This window comes from Nycticebus coucang, chromosome 10, assembly GCF_027406575.1.
Source record: "Nycticebus coucang isolate mNycCou1 chromosome 10, mNycCou1.pri, whole genome shotgun sequence".
Lineage (NCBI taxonomy): Eukaryota > Metazoa > Chordata > Mammalia > Primates > Lorisidae > Nycticebus > Nycticebus coucang.
The window spans coordinates 3,303,855-3,327,475 of record NC_069789.1 but is presented as its reverse complement, the minus strand read 5'-3'; the positions used below and the strand labels follow the sequence as shown (position 1 = coordinate 3,327,475).

Below are 23,621 nucleotides of genomic sequence, written 5' to 3'. Positions count from 1 at the left end.
ATTTTTTTTTTTTTTATTGTTGGGGATTCATTGAGGGTACAATAAGCCAAGTTACACTGATTGCAATTCTTAGGTAAAGTCCCTCTTGCAATCATGTCTTGCCCCCATAAAGTGTGACACACACCAAGGCCTCACCCCCCTCTCTCCTTCCCTCTTTCTGTTTCCCCCCCAAATTTAGCAAGATTTCAACTGAGCTATGTATACACATATGCCACGATTTTTATATTAAATTTGATTCTTTTTACTTACTGTATCTAAGGGATGAGGCTTAAGTATTTCTAGATGAATATGTACATGAAATTATAAACATGCTGTAGTGTAAGTAATGACTTGAAATTAAATATTGAACCTAAATAGATTCCATCCCATTTTGTGTTCTATTATTTCCTGAAATAAAAATGATTATGAAGTGTGTATTATGTGATAAGTAGACATGAGTCTACTTTTACTAAGAAATACTTCATATTAAGAAACCATCATTAAGTGTTATGTATATAGGTATATACAGAGAAATGACAAGGAAATAGCGTTTTGTCTTTTCAGTTTCTTTTTTGTCTTATTATCAACAGTTTTAAAACAATGGACAGTGTTTTCACTGTGACTAGCACTATGCTTAGACCTCCAACTTGTCTCTTTTAACTCATATGGCAACTCTACGAATTGCAGGTACGATTTTTATCTCTGCCATGTAGCTGAGGAGTTTGAGGCCCAGAGGAGGGCAGGTAAATTGTTTAAGCTATATTAGCTGATAATCAACAGACCAAAGACTTGAATTTGCCTAATTTCTAAGCAAATGCTTTTAACTTATGCAAAGCTGCCTCCCTGCCTGTGTTATGCAGTTTGAAAACTAATACACTCAAAGAGGATTTCATAAAAGCAGCAGCAGATACATAAATTCTTCATTAGCGAATCCCTTATGATTTTCCTTGAATAGTAACATATTTTTTCTGACCTACCCATAAGTTGTGAGTCTGATGTAAAATTTAAAAAATAAAATAAAAACCTTTACATTTGGAAAGAAATAACCTATTGTTCGAGTTGTTTTATGCAAATACCTGTCTGTCTTGTTTAGAATACTGGCCCAGTCTGGGGTTGTGGTGGGTAGCAACCAAGGTCTTCATTTTTTTCTAGATCAAAAACTTTTCTAATTAGTGGTCTCTCTCTTCTAAGTACTATGGTAAATTAAGAGAGAAAATGACAATCTGGACTTCTGATCCAAGTTCCTAAACGAAGTTTATTTTACTTTTCTTCTTATGGAACTCTGAGTTTACAGTTGACTTGTATTTTTCAATGAAACAACAGAATGTTATAATAGCTTTAAATGAGTAAAAACATATTTTCCTTTAAATTTCTGAGGTTCTACACTTATTTGGAATGTTTTACTCATTGATATTAAGAAGAAAAATATCTGCTGCCTTGCCAGTGTTGAAATTCAGGGTTGGTGGTTGGTGTAGTCCCAGCTGTTTGTTTTTCACCAGTAGCTTTTGATACATTTTATTAATCACATATTTTGATGTTGACATAAAGCATAAAATGTGTATCTTTTTGCAAAAGGCACTAAAATAAGAGGGCTATATTCTTGTGAGACATACTTTTCATCTTTTAGTAGACAACAATACCTATTTTATGAATATTCTTTAAGGCTCTCTTTTGTTACTACCACTTACATGTACAACTGGAACACATTACTTTAAAATGTCTTTAATAAATTAATTCGACTCTGCTAATTATATGTGAAAATCTTACAACAACGGTATATTTTTTTGGTTGAAATACGCGAAAGTCACATTGTGTGACTTAAAAATTGCCCCATAGAAGGAACTGAAGAAGTTCTTGAAGCCTGGGACCCATGTGCCTTTATTTTGGAACCTAAATGTTAAAACTCTACACTAAATGTGACTGTAGAGATGATTTATTTGTCCTCGGTAAAATGAACATTAGGAAGAAGTTCTTCGTTTTTGCACCTTCTTATTTTGTAAGCTGGGATGGAGTATCTGCTGACACTTTTCTAGACTGGGTCTCCACTGACAGAAAGGGGTGTCAGCATCAGATTTAGAGAGCTGAAAAGGTGAATTTTCTAGTTACAGCCAGCTCCTCCGCCAGCATATGCCATCATCCCCACTAGCCGACTGCTCGCGTCCTGGAGACATTTCGGACGTCCGTTTGGTCATTTCTGGTGCTTAATTGTTACCTTCTGCTGTTTTCCCTTTGCTAAATGGCCACATGTCTGACTTGGCATGCTGTTCGTGACAGTCTCACAGTTTTCCTTTCCACAAACGCATTCTTCATTTTGTATAAACTTGCCACATGTCTGTTCTTTTGGAACTTTCTTATTTGTAACTTCTGTGTATTTATCCAGTGGATTGCAATGCCTGAAATACAGTAAACAACAAAAAGCAGATGTCTGTTCACCCTGTGCTTTCATCCAGTCTTGTGTTTTCTTTTGGACCTCTCTCTCCATTTTTTTTTTTTTTCCAATCGTTTTTATGTAACTTGCTTCCAGCCGAGAAGCCCTAAGATAGTGGCCTTCCCTCAAGGTGGCACTGGCATGGCTGTGTAATTAAACCACAGGGAGCTTGGCAGAAGGAGAGAGTCAGCTTCTTTCCTGTCCCCAGGGCTGTCACCTCTGCAGCGCACTCAGACTTCATACCCCCATCCCTCAGGAGCTGCAATGAACAGGCAGATGTGTGTCTGCTTCAGTTAAATAAGTGTTTACTCAGAATTCCATACATTCAAAAATATATTGCCAGCCAATGGTGACTCCGATCAATATCTGAGATCATGGCACATTGACGTACCCAGGCATTGTTCTGTCTGGAGATTCAATTTTTTTAAATGGGTCATAAAAATTCCCAGTTATCACCAAAGGGCAACAAACAATGTTGTCGTCTTGCTACCGTAAGGGACCTACCATAGTTACCCAAACCGTTTCTTATGTTTGTAGTTCTGAGAAATTAAAAGCCTTGTGACTAATTTTGAAAATTTCTCTTTGTTGGGAGAAAGAACAAACAGCCACAAATTCTAATTGTACAAACATGTATGTGCCGCGTTGGAAAGGGCTGCAGATTTCAGACCTTATCTATTAGAAAACCAAAGGATGGATACCCAGGTTTCTTTTGACACCTGTGACATCTCAATCTCTTTGGAGGTAGCAGTGACGATGGGGTCTGTTAGGAGGAGCGAGTCTCGGCCAGGAGGGCACAGGCTCGGTGGAGGGCTTGGCGCTGGCAGCTTTGTAGCACCCAGGCACAGATCCTGCTGTGTCCACCTCAACACAGAACCAGCACTTCATCTGCGACTTTTCTGACGTGGGTCCACTGTCACTCACACACCTTGTGTGTTCTCTGACTGGGTCCCTAGTACTTCTTCCCTGCTTGGGACTCCTGACATTTCAGCTAATGATCAACACTCCTCGGTTTCCCGCCTTGAGTCTTCCTTGCCTCTATTTCTTCCTTCCATCTCTGTGATGAGACCCTTCTGCCATCTGTCCTGTGCTCTACGGATGCATTTTCGGCAGTGGTGACAGATTCCTCTGGATGGAAAACAATGAGACTGTGTTATTCCTTGCCTGTAAAATATTCCACGATTCTTTTCTCCCTAATTGACTCCATCAGTCCAGGCTCATTGGATTACTACTTGGATAACATTTACATAAATAACCTAATTTCTTAAAGCCCCCCTTTTTTTTTTCACTTTTCCATATATTTGGCCTTACTAGAGTCATTGAGAATGACTTTCTATCTGTATCTTTCTATAGATAATCATTTACTCAAGATTATCTATAGAAAGCACATTGTATAGTGTTGAACCAGTGGAAGTGGATCAGCATGTGTGAGTTACAATTATTTATTTATTTATTATTTTATTATTGGGGCATCATTGAGGATACAAAGAACCAGGTTGCACGGCCTGCCTTTGTTAGGCAGAGTCCCTCTTGCAGCTGTGTCCCACACCCAGGATGTGTGCCATACTCCCTTACCTTGTGCCCAACAAGCTGGAGCTCACCTGTCCCCCTTCCCTCTTCTCCCTCCCTTGTTCTGTCCCCCCGCAACTTGAATTGAATTCAGTTTTTCTCTTATGTGGACGTGTATTAGGTTGTCTATTAGTTTCCTATTACCCTTAATAATTAATTCTCATGTCACCTGCTCCAGGAAGCCTGCCTGGTACTTGTTACTCTTACAGGTTATATGTCTATATTAGTCTCCTAGGGATGCTGGAACAAAGGACCACCGACTGGCAGTTCAAATGGCAGAGACTTACTCTGGCACAATTCTGGGAGCCAAGGCCATACTGTTCCAGAAGACTCCTGGGGAGAAAGCTGTCGTGCATCTTCTTAGCTTGTGGTGTTGGCTACGATCTTTATTGTAGCTGCATCATTCCAGTATCTGCCTCTGTGAACAACCTGTCCTTGCATCTGTGCCCAAATTTCCCTCTTCCAGGACACCTGTCATGTTGCATAACGGACGTTCTTTATTCCAATAGAACCTCATCTTCACTAATTATCTAGTCATATCTGCAACAAGTTTCTTTCCAGGTATGGTCACAATTTGAGGTCCCAGGGTTAGCACTTAAAAATGCCTTGTTGGGGTGCACAATTCAGTCCGTAATAGTGACCATTAAGCAGACATTGTGCAGACACACACCTATCATTTGTACTTAACCCATGGTAGGCTTTAATACATGTCAATTAAATGAATACATCTTTGTTTGCTATTTAGAAAACAGGTTTTATAATACAAAAGAATACAAAGATTAGTAATGTCCCATAATACTTAATAATCTGCCTTGTATTTTTCCCATTACTACAGAGAAAAGAAGTAAGAAGAACGTGAATTAGGAACAAAGAGATTTTATTTCTTTTCCCAGGGTTCTCATTGTTTGTATAACCTTGGAGAAATTACTTAATATTTTCATGCGTATCTGGAAAATATAACTGAAAGACGTGATAGCTCACATATTCGCTTTCAAATGTTTATGTTGTTCATTTCGCAGTCTGGAATCTTCAGAGACTCAGTTTCTTTTTTTTTTTATTAAATCATAGCTGTGTACGTTGATATGATCATGGGGCATCACACACTAGCTTCATAAACCGTTTGACACATTTTCATCGTACTGGTTGACATAGCCTTCCTGGCGTTTTTCAGTTAATGGGCTAAGACACTTACATTCTACATTTACTAAGTTTCACATATATCCTTGTAAGATACACCGCAGGTGTAATCCCACTGGTCCCCCTCCCTCTACCCACATCCCCCCTCCATCCCCTCCCTTTCCCACTTCCCCCTATTGTTAGATTGTAACTGGGTTATAGCTTTCATGTGAAAACCCTAAATTAGTTTCATAGTAGGGCTGAGTACATTGGGTACTTTTTCTTCCATTCTTGAGATACTTTACTAAGAAGAATATTTTCCAGTTCCATCCCTGTAAACATAAAAGAGGTAAAGTCTCCATCTTTCTTTAAGGCTGCATAATATTCCATGGTGTACATATACCACAATTTATTAATCCATTCGTGGATCAATGGGCACTTGGGCTTTTTCCATGACTTAGCAATTATGAATTGGGCTGCAATAAACATTGTGGTACAAATATCTTTGTTATGATGTGATTTTTGGTCTTCTGAGTATATGCCCAGTAGAGGAATTACAGGATTGAATGGCAGTTCTATTTTTAAATCTCTAAGTGTTCTCCATATATCTTTCCAAAATGAATGTAAGAGACTCAGTTTCATCAGAAAGCAGACATTTGGGAAAGAGCCTTGTGTGTCCTGCTGAAGAGTTTGGTTTTTAAGCTGGAGAAAACGGAGGGTCATCGGAATCAAGTGAGGATTAGGAGCCATGTACCAGGCCTAGTTAAGGTAGCTTCTCTGGATTGGCAGGAACACACAGACAGGATGAGGGGCTGAGCGGGTATTGGAGAAAGGAGAAAGAGCTTCAGGGAGTGCTGTTGAGTGAATTTGCCCAATACCTTACCAACTGCCAGAGTGATGTTATAGTTGCTGGGATCTAAAATTTCAGCCTTCATTACAATTTTTTGTTTTTTTATTTGTTTTGAGACAGAGTTTCACTTGTCGCCCTCAGTAGAGTACCATTGCATCACAGCTCACGGCAACATCAAATTCTTGGGCTCAAGTGACTCTCTTGCCTCAGCCTTCTGAGTAGCTGTGACTATAGGGGCCTGACACAACATATGGGTATTTTTAGAGACGGGGGTCTCACTCTGGCTAAGGCTGATCTGGAACCTGAGAGCTCAGGCAGTCCACCTGCCTGGCCTCCCAGAGTGCTAGGGTTACAGGCGTGAGCCACTGCACCTGCCCTATTTTGAGACACAGTCTCACTCTCTCACCCTTGGTACAGTGCTGTGGCGTCTTCACAGCTCACAGCAACCTTAAACTCTTGGCATCAAGTGATCCTCTTGCCTCAGCCTCCTGAGTAACTAGAGGCTTCTGCCATAGTGCCCGACTAGTGCTTTCTTTTTGTTGTTTGTTTTTTTTTATTTTTTCCTTATTTCTAGTACAGATGGAGTGTTGCTGTTGCTCAGACTGGTCTCCAACTCAAGCCATCCACCTGTCTCAGCCTCCCACAGTGCTTGGATTACACACCCAGCCTTACAATGTTATTTCTGATAAATACGTGCCTTTTTTAATGCCTTTCTCTGTGTATGTGTACCCCAGGGAGACCTCTTTTGAAGTATGGGACCTTGTCGTTATAAAATATTTACATTTCTTCCCCTGTACTGAACATCTTATTACCTTTGATGTAGGGAGCTGAAGCCCCACTGCTGTTCTCATTGTTTTACACACGAGTATAGTAAAATTCAGAAGGATGAAGCCAAAGTGGGGAGGGTACAGGATTGAGATGGGACTCTCTCCAAAGTCATCACTGGACTTGATATGCTGGCGTTAGTCACCCTGGCCCAGGGCTGAAGGAGAGATGAGCCTATAAGGACAGAGGGGCCCATGGTTTCGGTCTCCAGGCAGGGGCGTTTCTGACCTGTTTCATGGCTTTTTTTTTTTTTTTTTTTTGCTGTGCTGTCTATTATGTTACACTTTTAAAGCATGACAACTACTAAGATGGTTCTTCTAAGATAGAAGAAACTTAACTACTGCAGTCTTTAAAAATCTGTGTATGAGGACAGGGTTAGACGCCCAACTTTATTTCTCCGCTGGATATTCTCCTCTGGAAATCTTTTCTTTTTTAATCTTCGTGAAGGCCCAATACATAAGCCCACATGTGTTCAGACACCAGGGTCTTCATTTGCTTTTGTTTAGCCCTTTATTAAAAGCAAATGTGAGGAAGCCAAAGGCATTTTTCCCTGGCTCAGTTTATGATTTCCTCTTAAAGGCTTTGGTATTAACTGATTCCAATATACAACATGAGTCAAATTCTCCTCTCAATTCTCTTTCTCAAGATTTGTTTCTGTTGCTTTTTACTTTTTCTCATCTATAAGTCATTTGATTTGGAAATGTTCCATATTGACAAGCAATGAAGCCTCCAACTAAATGATTCAGGATGACAGTCCTCATCTTGGGCCTGTCATGCAGATGGGACATTTTTGTAGCTCACAGAGTTAAGAGTGCCTTGAAAGACTCGCGACGTATAGTGAGTTTTCTGTCTCTGACTTATAAACAAAAAGGAGTGGAAAAAACATAAATTCTGCAAAATAAATACACATATGATGCCATAACTAGCTCAAAAAGTGCATGTTCTCACTTGAGAAAAATACATGCATATAAAAATATATATTAATATAATTATGGGTACTTTTGGGGCTTATAAAATATTCCTTCTCCTATTTGCCACACTTCAGGTAATAATTCATGCATGCATTTGGTTAACCATACATGCAAGTAAGGAATGTTCAGCTCTGAAATGCTGGAGTTGGTAATAGTCTAATGTTATGAGGAGTTGGTAATAGTCTAATGTAAATGCAATTCTAGTTATTTTTAAAATGAAGACTTTGTAATAATTCCGTCTGTGGTTGTAGCATTCAAGTACTGAAAGATTGCAGCTTAGAAATCACTGGTGGGGAATTTAGGACTGAAATGCTTTCCCAGCAAGGTGTCGGAAACATTAATTTTAAAAACACATTCCCACTTATTTTGGAGGCATATTTCTATGAATTGACATAGCCACTCATCTTAGTTTTGGTATGTGGATGTTGACTGATGATTATGATAATTTGTTCTATCAAGTATTGCTCAGATGTGTGTAGAATATTAGGAAATTGGACTTTTCTAGCAAGGTTACCACCTTTTCAAACATATTTTTGTATTTTCAGAATATGATTTAGTCAGTTTTAGAAATTCCTAGGAATAAGCCTTTGAGATTTGAAAATGTGTAAGTACACATTATAGTAAGAAAATCTGAAGAAGTATTTCCTTTCTAAATTGGCACTGACAAATTTTAGAGCATAGATGAATAATATCTTTGTAATATAGTAGAGAATTTGTGTTTAAATTGTAGGTTGTCAAAACATAATTATTTATTCCAATCCATCAGCATGAAATAGTCATTTTTCATTTGTTTCTAGAAAGGTATAATAACACTGAAACATACATTTATTTATTTGTGTTTTTTTTTTTTTTTTTGAGACAGGGTCTCACTCTGTTGCTCATGTTAGAGTCATCATCATAGTTCACTGCAACTTGAAACTCCTAGGCTCAAGCAATCCTCCTGCCTCAGCCTCCCAAGTAGCTGATATGACAGGCTCCTGTCACCAGCCCTGATGTTTTTGTAGAGATGGGATCTTGCTATGCTGCCCAGGCTTGTCTTGAACTCCTGGGGCCTCGGTGATTCTCCTGCCTCAACCTCCCCAAGTGCTAGGATTATAGCTTTGAACCACTTTGCCCTGCCCATTAATTTAAATTAATATGAATCAATGTAATTATGTTTATAATTTCTCAGTGTTTGGTATTTCACATTTTATGAATATCTATGTAAGTCCAGATTGAAAACACATTCCTATTTCAGTAAAATGCTTTAAAAGTTTATCTTTATTGCTCAGCTTCATCTAGCTGTGTTCCCCGTCTCTACAACAACACGCTTTGTGTGCTGAGAATTCCATTGTGATCAAAGCAAAACAGTTTATATCATTATCTTTTAGCCAAATCAAACTCAAAACATTTATTTGTACTGGAAGACAATATATACAAATGGAGTCTACACGTTCTTTTAATAAATATGAGTCTCAGCTCGGGGCCTGTGGCTCAAGCAGCTAAGGCGCCAGCCACATACACCTGGGTTTGAATCCAGCCCCTGCTGCCAAACAACAATGACAGCTGCAACCAAAAAATAGCTGGGCTTTGTGGTGGTTGCCTGTAGTCCCAGCTACTTGGGAGGCAGAGATAGGAGAATCGCTTGAGCCCAGGAGTTGGAGGTTGCTGTGAGCTGTGATGCAGTAGCACTCTACTCAGGGGGACAGCTTGAGGCTCTGTCCCAAAAATAAATAAAATAAAATAAATATGAGTCTATGAATCTTGCTACCTCAGACCTAAGGTGACCACCCAGAGACACTGTCCTCAACCTGCCTTTTGCCTTAGTCCTTGTAGTGGGCTGATTAATGCACAGCATGATATTGGCGTCCTAATCTCCATAACCTGTGAATGTTATCTTATGTGGCTGAAGGGACTTCTCATATGTGACAATGTTAAGGCTAACTAGAACTATAACGTTTGGGCAAACTATTTTGTATTCTCTTGGTGGGCCCTCAGTGTAATTACAAGTTCATTTTCAGAGGTTCCCGAGGTCACAGGAGGAAACACATGATGTGACGTCACAAGTGGGGAAGAAAAGGTACCATGTGATAGGGACACACGCCAAGAAATGAGGGTTCAGCCTCTAGAATATGTAAAACAGGAACAGATTCCCCTTAGAACATCCATGTGGCGCAAACCTGCCAATATGTTGATGTCAGCAAAATTCAGTCTGGACCTCTGACCTCCAAACCATAAGAGAATGAATGTGCATTCTTTCAAAGCCTGTACATTTATGGCCATTTCGTACAAAAGCAACAAGAAAACTAGTACGATACCCTATTTTCTATATGTACTCCTCACTTGGGTCATGTTTTCTCACTCGGTTGTGTCAAATTACACTTCCCTAATGTCAAGGAAAGTTCGTGAAATTCCCTAGTTACCCTGATTTGATCTTTACACGTTGTATGCCTGTATCAAAACATCAGGTGTACCCTGTATATGTGTATAACCATTATGTAGCCATAATAATTAAAAATTAAAAAAATTAAAGGCATTACATTGTTAAAAAATTATATAAAGAAAGAAACAATTGGGGCAAGAAAATCATTTTGTAAATCATAGAATTCTGTTTATGTACATTGACAGCGTCCTCCGGAAGATCCTGTGATACCTTCGGTTTATCGTTTGCAACCAATGTTCTATGAAATAGAAGAACCAAATTAGGAACCTTATCACTTTTGTGACTCTTCTTACAAACTGCTCTATGAATCCTGCATGTATAGCTAGTCTTAAAAATGGGTGATTTTTTCTTTTTCATGAAGATAATCAACTTTTTTATTCTTCACGCATTTAATTCTCTTATTATTTGAAATCCAGATGGTTCCTTTATGACCTGCACATCCTTTTTTTTTTTTTTTTTTACCAATAGAAAAATTGTTTTATCGTCTCCTTGTTTTCTAAGTCCAAATGAATGCCACTTCATCAGGTGTCCACTTCATCAGGTGTCAGGGAGACAGCCCGGGACAATAAGGAATTTACTATCTTAAGGAGGAGAAGGAGAGTTCTCTTGGCATTGACCAAAATACGTTAATATCTGTGCCTTAATTTATGTTTTCTTGTTTTGCTGTATTTCATCCTGAGAAGAAAAAAATCAGTTACTCTGTTTACCTAAACTATCTTGAGAATTGAAACATTAATGTGATATGATGGTGGCTTTCTTTTTCATGACAAGATATATTCAAAATAATTTTGTGTTTGAGATAAAAATATGCCTTATTCTTGTGCGAATCAACGTAAGTTATATGTTAGATGGTGTGAATTTCTTGCGTATACTAGGATGTGTGTTTCTTCATTACATATGCTTTTGCTTACATGTGGTTGGTTTAATAAGCGCTAAAGTAAATTTGTAATTTTGCTAACAAAATGACACAAGGCCACTGTTTAAAACACCATTGTATTCTGTCTTTAAAAATACCAGTGCTTTTCAGAGGAGTTTAATACCTGGCTGAAGTACCATTGGAAAATTTCCTTAACATTTCCGGGAATAATGTCTTTGCACTCACTGAATTTAGAGTGTTAAAAGAATACAGGATTGGAAGTCGTGTTAATGGAGAACCCCTGTGAATAGAATACTCTCCTAGTATATAAATAAATACAAGCAGATTTCACTTGTTTTAATAGTACTTTTCTAGTACCATGCTGGATGATTAGTTATTCACTAATAATCTAATAACTAATATCTAATAATCTAATAACTAATTAGTTATTATTAGTTACTTATTAGTTATTGTGGAATCAGCCACCCCTGCCCTTACATGTCTGTTATGTCAGCATTTTAAAAATGTAGTTATATTTATAAATATTGTTGCATTTAAATCATTGGTTTGCCACTGTTGACTCATTTTTCTACGCATCACCCATTAGTATGTTGTTATCGAACATGAGATAATGGGCTGCTAATTTTTTCTGGAAAATATTAGTAAATGCAACAGCACTTTATTGAATTTAGTGAGAAAAGAAGAGGCTGCTTATTTTTTCTGTAATAATGCATTTTCTGAATAATTGGTAAGCACATAAACCCATCAATATCTTTTGTGCTTATGCTGTGTGAAATAGAGGAAACTGTCTTACCAGAGATGAGTAATTCGTCGTCATACTTAATTACTTTTGTTCCTCCGTTGCTATGAGCCATCTTGGAGTGAACAAGTCAGCTGTAAATTATGCTGTATCCTGTTTCTCATCCAGTGATTGGGAAGACGCGTCTCTTTTCTGGCAGTCATCATGTGACATATTTTTACCTTGAACTATATTCCCTTTAAATTAGTGCTACCCTGTTTCCCCGAAAATAAGACATCCTCTGAAAATAAGACCTACTTACAGGAAAGATAAGACGTTCCCTGAAAATAAGACCTAGCACATCTTTGGCAGCACACCTTAAAATAAGACACTGTCTTATTTTCGGGAAAACAGGGTAATAGCTAATATAATTTAGTATTTAACTAATATTTACTAAATAAAATTGATCCACAGTAGTAGTTATATGTAAATGGGAGATGTCTATGTGGGTTCCATTTAAATGCTTTTATTTATTTTTCTTTTGGAAGAGCCTATACACACATTCAGCCTGTTACTCCTTCCACCTTTTACTCAGAGATTGATCTTTTAGTTCCGTGCACGTCAAGTTGGATAGCAAGTGCCTGGTTATATCATGTCAATTTAAATTCATAGCTGCTTCAGAGTTCTGACTGAATGAGTTTCTGAGTCACTCAAATGTTTCACAGCTGGTCTTTCCGTCATTCAACCACCATAGTACTGCTGAGAACCTGTCAGGTCAGGGTCAGTTAAAGCAGAATCCCAGAGTGACTGTAAGTTATAGGGCTCATTCCATGGTAAGATAGCGGTATTGTGGTTTTCAGTTCCCTATTCTAGAATTCAGTGACTATCATTGATTACTGACAGTCTGAAACCTTCACAATTTCCTCCTCTGTGAAATTGAGGGTAACATTATTCATCTCAGAAAGAAGTGACAATAGCCTTTATAAATATTTTCTCCTATTCTGAATGAAAGCTGTCTCTTCATATGGTTAATTATTGCCATTGCTATGGAGAAACTTTTGAGTTAAGTGCAATCCTGTTGGTTTTATTTTTGTCTCCTATGCTTTTGTATCCAAAAAGTAATTGCCCAGATAAATGTCAAGAAGCTCAGTACCTATGTTTTATAATTTTCTTCTAATAGTTTTATAGTTTTAGGATTTATGTCTTTAATCAATTTTAAATTGAATTTTGTATGTGGTGTGAAACAAGGATCCAGTTCCATTCTTCCACGCGTGGATACCCAATTCCCCCAATACTAGTTATTGAAGAGATTTCCTTTCCCCATTGTATGTCCTTAGCACTTTTTTTTTTTTTTTTTGGAGACAGAGTCTCACTATGTTGTCCTCAGTAGAGCGCTGCAGCCTCACAGCTCACAGCAACCTCAAACTCTTGGGCTTAAGCAATTCTCATACCTCAGCCTTCCAAGTAGCTGGAACTACAGGCACCCAACACAACGCCCTGCTATTTTTTTTGTTGTTTGTTGCAGTTGTCATTGTTGTTTAGCAGGCCCAAGCCAGGTTTGAATCAACACTAGCCTTGTGGCCAGCACCGTAACCACTGTGCTACCGGTGCTGAGCCTGTTCTTAGCACTTTTGCTTAAGATTATTTGACCATAAATGTGTGGGTTTGTTCCTGGGCTCTCCATTCTATTCCACTGGTGGGCACAGATTTTTAGGGATTAATATCCAAAATACTTTATATGAGGAATTCACATAACTCAGTAGCAAGAATACATATAACCCAATTTGAAAATGGGCAAAGTACCTGACAAATATTTCTTGAAAAAGGCCAAACAAACGGCCAACATATATGTGAAAAGGTGCTCAACCTCATTAATCATCAGAGAACTGAGAATCAATGTGCTGGTTCCATATACAGTCTGAAATATTTTCACCGAACTGGTTAACATAGCCTTCATGGTATTTTCTTAATTATTGTGTTCAAACCCTTATACTCTACACTTAGTAAACTTCACCTGCACCCTTCCAAGATGCACCCTGGGTGTGGACCCACCAATCACCCTTCCTCCCCCCCCTTGCCCTTCCCCATATTCTTGTACTGAGATTTTATTGCAGCCCAATTCATAACTGCTAAGTCATGGAAAAAAAACACGTGCCCATCGACTCATGAATGGATTAATAAATTGTGGTATTTGTACACCATGGGATATTATGCAGCCATAAAGAAAGATGGAGACTTTACCTTCTTCATGTTTACATGGATGGAGCTGGAACATATTCTTCTTAGCAAGGTATCCAGAGAATGGAAGAAAAAGTACCCAATGTACTCAGCCCTAATTTGAGTTTGTTTTTTCAGGATGCGATATGAAAACTGGATTGCTTTATTGCTAAAAATGTATCATTTAACTTGGAAAGATTCTTCATGTGAGTTTTCTTTGTAATAGGGAATATTACCTTGCATTGGAGTAATTGTTAACAATATAAGGTTGTTAACATATCAAGCTATGCATTTGCAGTGCATGTGTGAGGACGGTCACATTTACAGTAACATGCTGAGACAGTTGTCTGATCACCAGACTCTGACATTATATCTGCATGGGAGAACTTTACAACTTGTTGACCCTCAGAATTACTGTTGAACTAAATTACCTGATAAGTATAGAGTATGGGCTTCTATAAATCTCTCACTGATAATGGAGAATGTATTTTTCAGCTGAAGACATTCACTAATAAATAAAATTCAACGTAGGACTAAATAAAATCCTCATTAAGCCTGACAAGTGTTAGCCTCGGGTCAACACAACGTACTTCTTGCAAAATCAGTTCTACAAGTTCCTTATATAATGCCAGTGTCCGCGCCAGGATTCTGAAGTCACATCAGAAAATGAAACAGCTCTTTAAGAAAGTAACAGGGAAATCTAGCCCTGAGGCATTATTATATTCTAAAATGAATAAACAAGAACATGACAACATAGGGGATAATTAGAGTATCTCCTCCTAAAACCTTAGTGCTAAAACAGGTGGGTAAACCACTAGCTTCCTACAGAAAAAAAAAAAAAAAATATATATATATATATATATCTACTTACAGATAAATGTTTCAAATCTAGAAAGTTTCTGGGTAAAATTCACTGTAATGAGGGCACTGTGAACTTGGGTGTCTTTTTTTAGAATAAGTTTTAATTACATTACTTGTATTCCCCCCCATGAATAAACCAGTCCAGCTCTGTTTATTCCAATTGCCACAAAAATGTCCAAGTTTATATTTATCTTTTAGTAGTGGTATTTCATTATATATTTTTTTAATTTAAAGTTTTTACTTTAAATTATAGGCTATCGTATTTGCGATCAGTAATATCAGGGGTTATTGTCATTATGTGGTTAAACACACACACACAAGTACAATTCATTCTTAAGATGGTTTCACTTAATTGGTTAGCAATATTATATTATTGATATCAAATAAATTGAAATATGCATTGTAACTTTAAAATACTTAATACTAACTTTTTAATGATTATTATGGCTTGGATAAAGCTTTTTTTTTTTTTTTTTTTTTTTTTGTAGAGACAGAGTCTCATTGTACCACCCTCGGTAGAGTGCCGTTGGCGTCACATGGCTCACAGCAAACTCCAGCTCTTGGGCTTACGTGATTCTCTTGCCTCAGCCTCCCGAGCAGCTGGGACTACAGGCGCCCGCCACAACGCCCGGCTATTTTTTTTTGTTGCAGTTTGGCCGGGGCTGGGTTTGAACCCGCCACCCTCGGCATATGGGGCCAGCGCCCTACTCACTGAGCCACAGGCGCCGCCCGGATAAAGCTTTTTTTATGTCACATTACTCTCTTTAAAATTAATGTCATTCATAATCAGTAAATTTATTTCATAACTGTAATAACACTCAGTGAGTGGTTATTATTTCTGAATTTTTTTTTTTTTATAATAGGAGTATGTCTTTCCTACCAAGTAATCTTTCTTTGTTTTCTTTTTCTTTTTTTGCAGTTTTTGGCCAGGGCTGGGTTTGAACCTGCCACTTCCGGTGTCTGGGGCCAGTGCCCTACTCCTTTGAGCCACAGGCGCTGCCCCCAAATAATCTTTCTTACTTGACTTCACCTTGGCAATGTTCTATGAACCAGTTAGTGCTACTTCAGTACCATCTAACTTCTAACTCAATATCATGCTGTACTCAACTAAATATTAAATTAATTACTATGAATAAACTGAATGGGGGGTTGGTTTTATGTATAATTTTATAAGTATTTCCTAAATACGTGTAAAGCCTACATCAACTCAAACTTTATTTAGATCTGTGTAACAGGAACTTAAATAAAGCCAGTGTTTATGTCAGATATGATTTAACTTTGTGCCAACTTACTATTCCTTTCCCTTTCTTGGACTTCAGATGCAATAACAGAACCCAGTGTGCGGTGGTGGCTGGTCCCGATGTTTTTCCAGACCCGTGTCCCGGAACCTATAAATACCTGGAAGTGCAGTATGAATGTGTTCCTTACAGTACGTATATGTCTTTACTTTTCTTGTAAAAAAGGAAGTATATGAAGCTCTCTTTTGCATGCAAGTGGTTATAACATGAATTAAATGAAAAAAAAAAAAAGGCTAATTTTGATTTGAGGGGATCATAGAACCTCCCCTCCAATAGAAGAATTAAATGTTGCCTATGTGATCCTGTAATGTTTGCTTCTGTCTATATATTTCTGTGCATCAATACATATTCTGAAATTATTCTCTTAATGCAAGAATATGAAATATTTATAGCAAGGTTGATGGAGTGTGATGGTAATCCCGCAGTTCCCCAGGTCCACGCCAATAGGAAGCGTGAGTGTATGCGTGTACATAGTCATGGTGTAGAAATTATACATTTTGAATTTGTTAGAAAAATTATGCCTAGGTTTTGTGTGCTTGTCAACATTTTGAGAATTAGAAAGACGTTCATCCTGAGGGAGCAGAGTGGAGAGGAATCGCAAGGATTCCATGAACTATTCTTCAGAGTGTATCTTTTAAAGCCTCAAGAAATGTGTCTTTCCAAATTTTTTTATCAGATGTAGGATATGCCAGTGACATATATTTTTTTCTTCAGGCATGATGAAGCATCAAACAATCTAAAATGGAATGGTTTCTGAGTTTTCTACCCAACGGAAGAGTCACCATCTTAAATTCTTATTTTTCTTTTCATCTGACTAGTTAATTATTCATGAGATTTCTTAGTGAAAATCACTCAGGAAATCCTGCACTCTCATTTTAGATATTCAGCTAATCCCAGAGCTAGGAAACACCTGAGATCATAAACAAATTCCAGGTCTCAACGCCTCTTGATGTTTCCTAAGAAGTAAAGTGTCTGGGGACGAGCAGGTTTTCTGTGCCAGGAGATGGTTTTAGCCTCGCCTTATTCACGCGTATTTAAAGTCGCAGGGCATTACTCATGAGCTGAGAGTGTGCACACTTCAATAATGAAGAGAGACTTGGCCAGCGAGAAATGCATTGAAATTTAAAAATAATAATGAAAGCAATCAGGAGAAAATTTCAATTTTACTTTATTGATGGCGTGATTGATTGGAGAAAACTTACCTAGTGAAGTTTTATAAACTAATCTTTGTTGTTATGAAAAACCCTTAGAGTATATCTTCTATTGAAATCACATTTAGGTTTGTGTCTTTCATTTCTTTATCTCTACAGGCCTTCTTCTTATTATTTATTTATTTATTTTTGTAGTTTTGGCCAGGGCTGGGTTTGAACCCGCCACCTCTTACATATGGGGCCAGCACCCTACTCCTGTGAGCCACAGGCGCCACCCAGGCCTTTTTATTTAAATAGAAAGCTCCTACTATTGATTGTTCACCAGTGATATTTTAAGGAAATAAAATATGTAGATTATCTTGGAAGTGGGACAAGTTACACCTGGGTTGCATAATAAGATCTTCATGAAATTTGGAGAATTCTGTTCTACAAAAGCACTTTATTAAAACATGCAGTGAGGTATACCTTATCTTTGAAGACAGTTTCAGAAAAGTTATGTTCACATTTTTTACTTTTATGTTTGAAGTATGAATTCTGAAGTGAAATGTCAGATTGTAGATTTTATCATAACTTCAAAAAATTGAAGAATTTCACAGCTGTCTCTTCAATTTCCTGTATTTCTTTAGAACTTCTTTGAGGATAGTTACTCCAAAATCCTCTGCCAGACACATTCTAAAATATCATCTATTTAAATTACTTTAATATAAATAAGAACTTGCCCATGCACTATTGTACATAAGGGTTGTGATTGACAATACATTTCCTTTCTCTCAAATTTTCAGAGATGGACAGTTTGGTTCCTTAATATCTGATATTTAGAGGTTTATGATAGTTCTAGAAATATGTCTGCATTATATTAAAATAGCTATTTGATAATTTCATTAAGTAAGAATTGTAGGCCGGCCACATACTTAGTCCATATAGTGACCAGTATGTAGTGAGTGTCCATGAACAATAGTTATTATTGGATGTGAACCTTTTCAGCATGGCAAGAATCATGTATATTAGGCCTAAGGAAGGCCTAAAATGTAGCTCACACATATAATCCTAGTACTTTGAGAGGCTGAGGCATGAGGATCACTTGAGGCCAGGACTTCAAGACCAGCCTGGGCAACAAGAATATTGAGAACCCTTTTCTACAATTTTTTTTTTTTTTAATTAGCTGGTGATGCATACCTCTACTCTTGATTTCTCTGGGTGCAGAGGAGTGAAGACCACTTGAGCCAGGAATTCAAGGCTACAGTGAGCTGTGATCACACCACTAGACTCCCACCTGGCAGCCTGGGCAACAGAGTGAGACCCTGTTTCTTAAAAAAAAAAAAGAAAAAAGAAGGGGCAGCGCCTGTGGCTCAAAGGTATAGGGCACCAGCCCCATAGGCTGGAGGTAGCAGGTTCAAACCCAGCCCCAGCCAAAAACTGCAAAAAAAAAAAAAAAGAGGAAAAGACAGGAAAAATGATTATATAAATTCAGATGTACCCATTTGTAACTTTATGCAAGACAAGCAAAGCTCAGGAAACATGAGATTAGAAACTTGTCTAATTATATTTTAAAAAAGCTGAGTCCTTACCTGGGGTAAACTATTAAAATTTTCGGCATCATGTTGTGTAGATCTTTCCTCATCTATTAATAAATCCTAATTTATGTCAAAACTAAGCTATTTTTTTCCTTAGCCCTAAAATCACAATTCTTCTAATGCTGAAAAGGTTCACACAATAACTATCATTGATGGACACTCACTACATACTGGTCACTACATGGACTAGATATTTACATACATTATTTTACTAACTTTCACAAGACTTTCCTTAACTACTTTATGGAAGAGGAAATGGGTGCTCATCAGGTTAAGTAAAAGTCTGATATAAAATGTAGCCAAGAGAGGTTGAATGGTGGGCTCACACCTATGGTGCACAATGCAAGGGTCCATGTCGGCTCTATTAGTATAGAGTGTAAATGTCTTAACACAATAACTAAGTAAATGAGATGAGGTAGATAGTAACCAGTGTGATGTAAGGATTCCTAATTCTATATGACATCAGCACATTGTACCCCATAAATGCATTAATGTATACGTGATCTATGTGTTTGTGATTTAATAAAAATAAATAAATAAAATATAGATGAGCTGGAGAATGGCAGAGCCAATGCAGTCACCTCTAATAGCTGTTGTTGAGGGTCCAGTTCTATTTTTTCCCTTAATTTTTCCCATTTATATTTTCACGAGTTATTTATCTTGCCCAATGTTATTTCAGTAATGGTGTGTGGTGAAAGCAAGTGCTTTAAAGTCCTAGGCCCTTTTTCTTAATCTTTTTTTTTTGTTTGTTTGTTTGTTTTTGCAGTTTTGGCCGGGGCTGGGTTTGAACCCACCACCTCCAGTATATGGGGCCGGTGCCCTACTCCTTTGAGCCACAGGTGCCACCCCTTTTTCTTAATCTTCATCTATTTATTTTTAAGGAATTTGTCCTTTTTTTTTTTTTTTAAGAGTAGCTGAGTCACCACAAATTTTTATTTTCCCAAACATTTCATGAGGCTTTATGGATAACCAGTTTGTGCCATAAAAATACTACCTACGACTTAGAATGAGACTATTTCTAATTACTTAAGAAGTTATTTCTAATTATCTGTATTAGAGAAAGCTAATACTTGTGTCCTTCATCCAATCTTCATGGTCCATGATAAAAAGCCTTATTGCACTCGTTATAGACACACTTCAGATTAGAATTTAATATTAATCCTTGAAAATGTTCTCATTACACAACTGAATTCACAAATGATGTCTGGTTCTATTTGTCATACAATTCTGTAAATCCATTATCATTTTAGATTTAAGACCATAAACTTTAATTTAGAAGCAATAAATTTAGGATTTGTGAATATGTTATTTCTTCATGTTGATTTATAGGTGACATATTATTTTTGACATTTTCTTTCTTTAAACATACTCTTTGCATACTCATGTTCCATGGCAATATTGATTTTCAAGATAAGGCTTTTTCATGGTAAAATACAGAAAAACAAAAATTATGTTAAAAATTATGTTAGAAAACATAATGGTGCCTGTTAGAGGGGATAGAGACAAAAATTCAAGAAAATTCATTTGTCACAGAAGAGAACTAAAGTTAAATGTATCTAAGGAAAGCTTACAATGACTGTCAACAGAATTTTGGGGATTAGTAAGTAGGTACTTAATCGAACAATAACAATATTAGGAGAAACTTAGCCTGAATCAGCCAAATGATGTGGGTTTTAAAGTTGCTGATAGGAAAGAAAATAACAAAGCTGTTGATTGTAAATGATTGAGTGTAACTGTCTTACTTGGGCCTGTTGTATTCATTCTTCAGAATCACCAAAGTTATATTCAATCTTTTCTTTTTTTTTTTTATTAAATCATAACTGTGTACATTACTGCAATCATGGAGCACCATACACTGGTTTTTATAGACCATTTGACACATTTTCATCACACTGGTTAACATAGCCTTCCTGGCATTTTCTTAGTTATTGTGTTAAGACATTTACATTCCACATTTACCAAGTTTCACATGTACCCTTGTAAGATGCACCACAGGTGTAATCCCACCAATCACCCTCCCTCTGCCCATCCTCCCCCCTCCCTCCCCTCCCTTTCCCCCTTCCCCCTATTCTTAGGTTGTAACTGGGTTATAGTTTTCATGTGAAAGGGACTTGAAGAGAAACTTCTCTGAAGAAGACAGGCACACGGCCTACAGACCTATTCAATCTTTTCTAAGTTGTGACTTTTTATCCCTGCTTTATTTTTTCTCGTTTGAGCTCACAGACATTCCTTCCCTAGCAAAATTTGGGACAGATGAATCAATAGTTTGCTCTGTTCCTGTCACACCTGAGTTCATGCCAGGGGTGACTTTTACAGCCATTGTGTTTCCTTCTGAGGTTTGAGATTCCTCCAGAGCAGATATATCCTCCCCAGGAGATGACCCCAATATTCAGGAGGTTAAACCTCACCATTTGCCAATGTCACAGTTGGGTTTTCACCTTCCTTCTTTTCACTCTCTTTCCTTTTGACCTGACTGGGGATTAAAACCGTGGCATGTTGATGTAGAGTTGCCCTCCCTCGGGTTACAGGGATGACTTCTGCTGGGGAGAAACCATAAAACAAGGAAGCACCTGCTTAGAGTACTTTCAAGCACAGAATCTTTGCTTTGCATCCTGCTGGTGAATTGTCTTTCTTCTGACACACACACTTTTACGCATGTTACACTCAAAAGCTGCCCGTCTTCTCTCTCAGTCCAGCTTTTCTCTTCAGTTCTTTATTTGTTTGGAGAATACAAGGCACATCTTGCTTAGTGTAGCAACCTTCTCTCATAGTGGACTTTGCTAGGAAATTGAGGGGGAAAGTACATAATTTGGAAAGCTACTATAAACGACTACCTGATTAAAGCAGTCTTGTTACAGCGCTTAAGACATTCTCACTGTCCACATCAGGCGTCGGAAAAGTTTATGTGTGTGACTGTCCTTATGAAAAGACATGAAAAAGGTATATTACTGAAAACTTGACATTTGTAATTGTATTATGTTAGTTTTACCCTTTTTTATTATAAGAAAAATGCATTACACTTTTAGCAGTTAAAGCAAAATCTTTACGTATTTAATATAAAACAGCTATGTAAATTTTTTGTAAGTCAAGTTCAAATGAATGCATAATTTAATATGTACTTCCTTTGGTTCTATTATGTAAATAAATGTATATTTAACAAATCATTTTGCTGAGATTAACTAATAGTCCTAATGTTGGAAAAATTGCAGAAACGTCGAGATGTATTTAATTCCCAAGGCCTCAGTATCTTTCCCACTTTCAGATGTTCAAGACACACTCACTATATAAAGCCAGGAAGGGTGGAAAGGAACAAGGATTGTAGTCAGATGGCTTTTCTGAAAGTATTATGTTCATTGCTAAAACAATATAGCTAGGCATTCTTACTGGCAATAATATCATATTCATTCAAAGGAAATATTATTATAAAAATATGTCTTCTAAGAATTTTAGTTTCTCTGGATTGTTTAGTGGTTGTGATTTTGCACCCTAAGAGTGCTACCTGTTTTAAATATTATTCTTCTGGGCAGCTTTGTGTTATATATCAGCCCTTATTTCAACACCATTCCCTCCGTGAATGTTAGTTATACAAACTCTCTCTCTTTTTTAAAGAATGGTATTTATGGGCCGGGCGTGTTGTCTCACGGCTGAGCCAGAGCAAGACCTCATCTCCAAAAATAGCCGGGCGTTGTGGCAGTCGCCTATAGTCCCAGGTACTTGGCAGGCCGACACAAGAGAATCGCTTAAACCCGGGTGTTTGAGATTGCTGTGAGCTATGACGCCACTGCACTCTACCAAGGCTGACAAAGGGAGACTCTGTTTCAAAAACAAAAAAAAGTACAGTATTTATAATAAATTTATAATAAATGCAGAAAAACCCTCCCTTTCTTCCTCCTGCCCCACTCTTTCTCTCCCTCCCCACAGCTTCTCACTCTCTTAAATAATTTCTTCTTCACAGTATCTTGAACCTAACAGGTAATCCTTGGAGCTTTTGCAAATGAATCAATGGTTAATAAATAATTGAATTATATGTTGCTGATATGCCAAGGACAGTACATTAGATATTCCTAAAATTGCTATGATGAGTTTAGACAACAGGAAGCATAGATGGTACAATCTTTCCTGGAGGTGCTAATCATAACCTGTCCCCTACCTTGGTCCAGCTACTTCATGTGTGCAAGGAAATGACTCTCAACTAGATGATACCACCTGCTTGTGAGATTCCCCTCTTTTACCTTGCCTTCATCAGTTAACATCTATTGAGTACCCACTGCGTACCAGGGACTCTACTAAACCAGGGGTAAAACCTAAGATGAAGATCCTGTCCTGGAGTTGAGTCCAGTGGGGCTCAAGACCCCCAAAGTTGCAATATTGTTAGTTCAGCAGTACAATTAAGCATTTTGTATTAGCAAGGTGTGGAGAAGGTGTCGGATCCAAAGTGGCTGATAATTGCCTGGGGTAGGAGTAGTTTCTTCAGGGAAGCTTTTCTAGAGAAGGCTCTTAGACCTAAATCTTAAAGAATTTATTGAGAGGGGCAAGGCAGTCATTTTTAGCAGAGGAGACAATATAAAGTATGTCAGGCAATACCTTGTATGTTGAATGTAAAGCCAAAGCAATTGGTATTTGCATAAAATAGAAAATGCAAGAATCAAAGTACAGGAACTATTGACAGGCCGGGCAGAGATCACGGCCTCCCTCTGTGCTGCAACTCCCCTGAAATCCACTGTCTATCGCGTGTGTGACACAAAGAAGCAGTGAACCACGTATGAGT

The 23,621-nt window shown here is 37.7% G+C and overlaps 1 protein-coding gene across 7 annotated transcripts in view; it reads left to right on the top strand.

Annotated features, from left to right (window-relative positions):
* Positions 1 to 23,621, top strand: part of ADGRL3 (adhesion G protein-coupled receptor L3) — a 784,489-nt gene that overhangs the window by 442,436 nt on the left and 318,432 nt on the right. For all 7 annotated transcript variants that reach the window (XM_053607086.1, XM_053607089.1, XM_053607085.1 and 4 more), the window contains one exon: positions 16,150 to 16,259. In XM_053607086.1, coding sequence (XP_053463061.1) covers positions 16,150 to 16,259 — 110 coding nt within the window. The remainder of the gene's footprint in view (positions 1 to 16,149; positions 16,260 to 23,621) is intronic.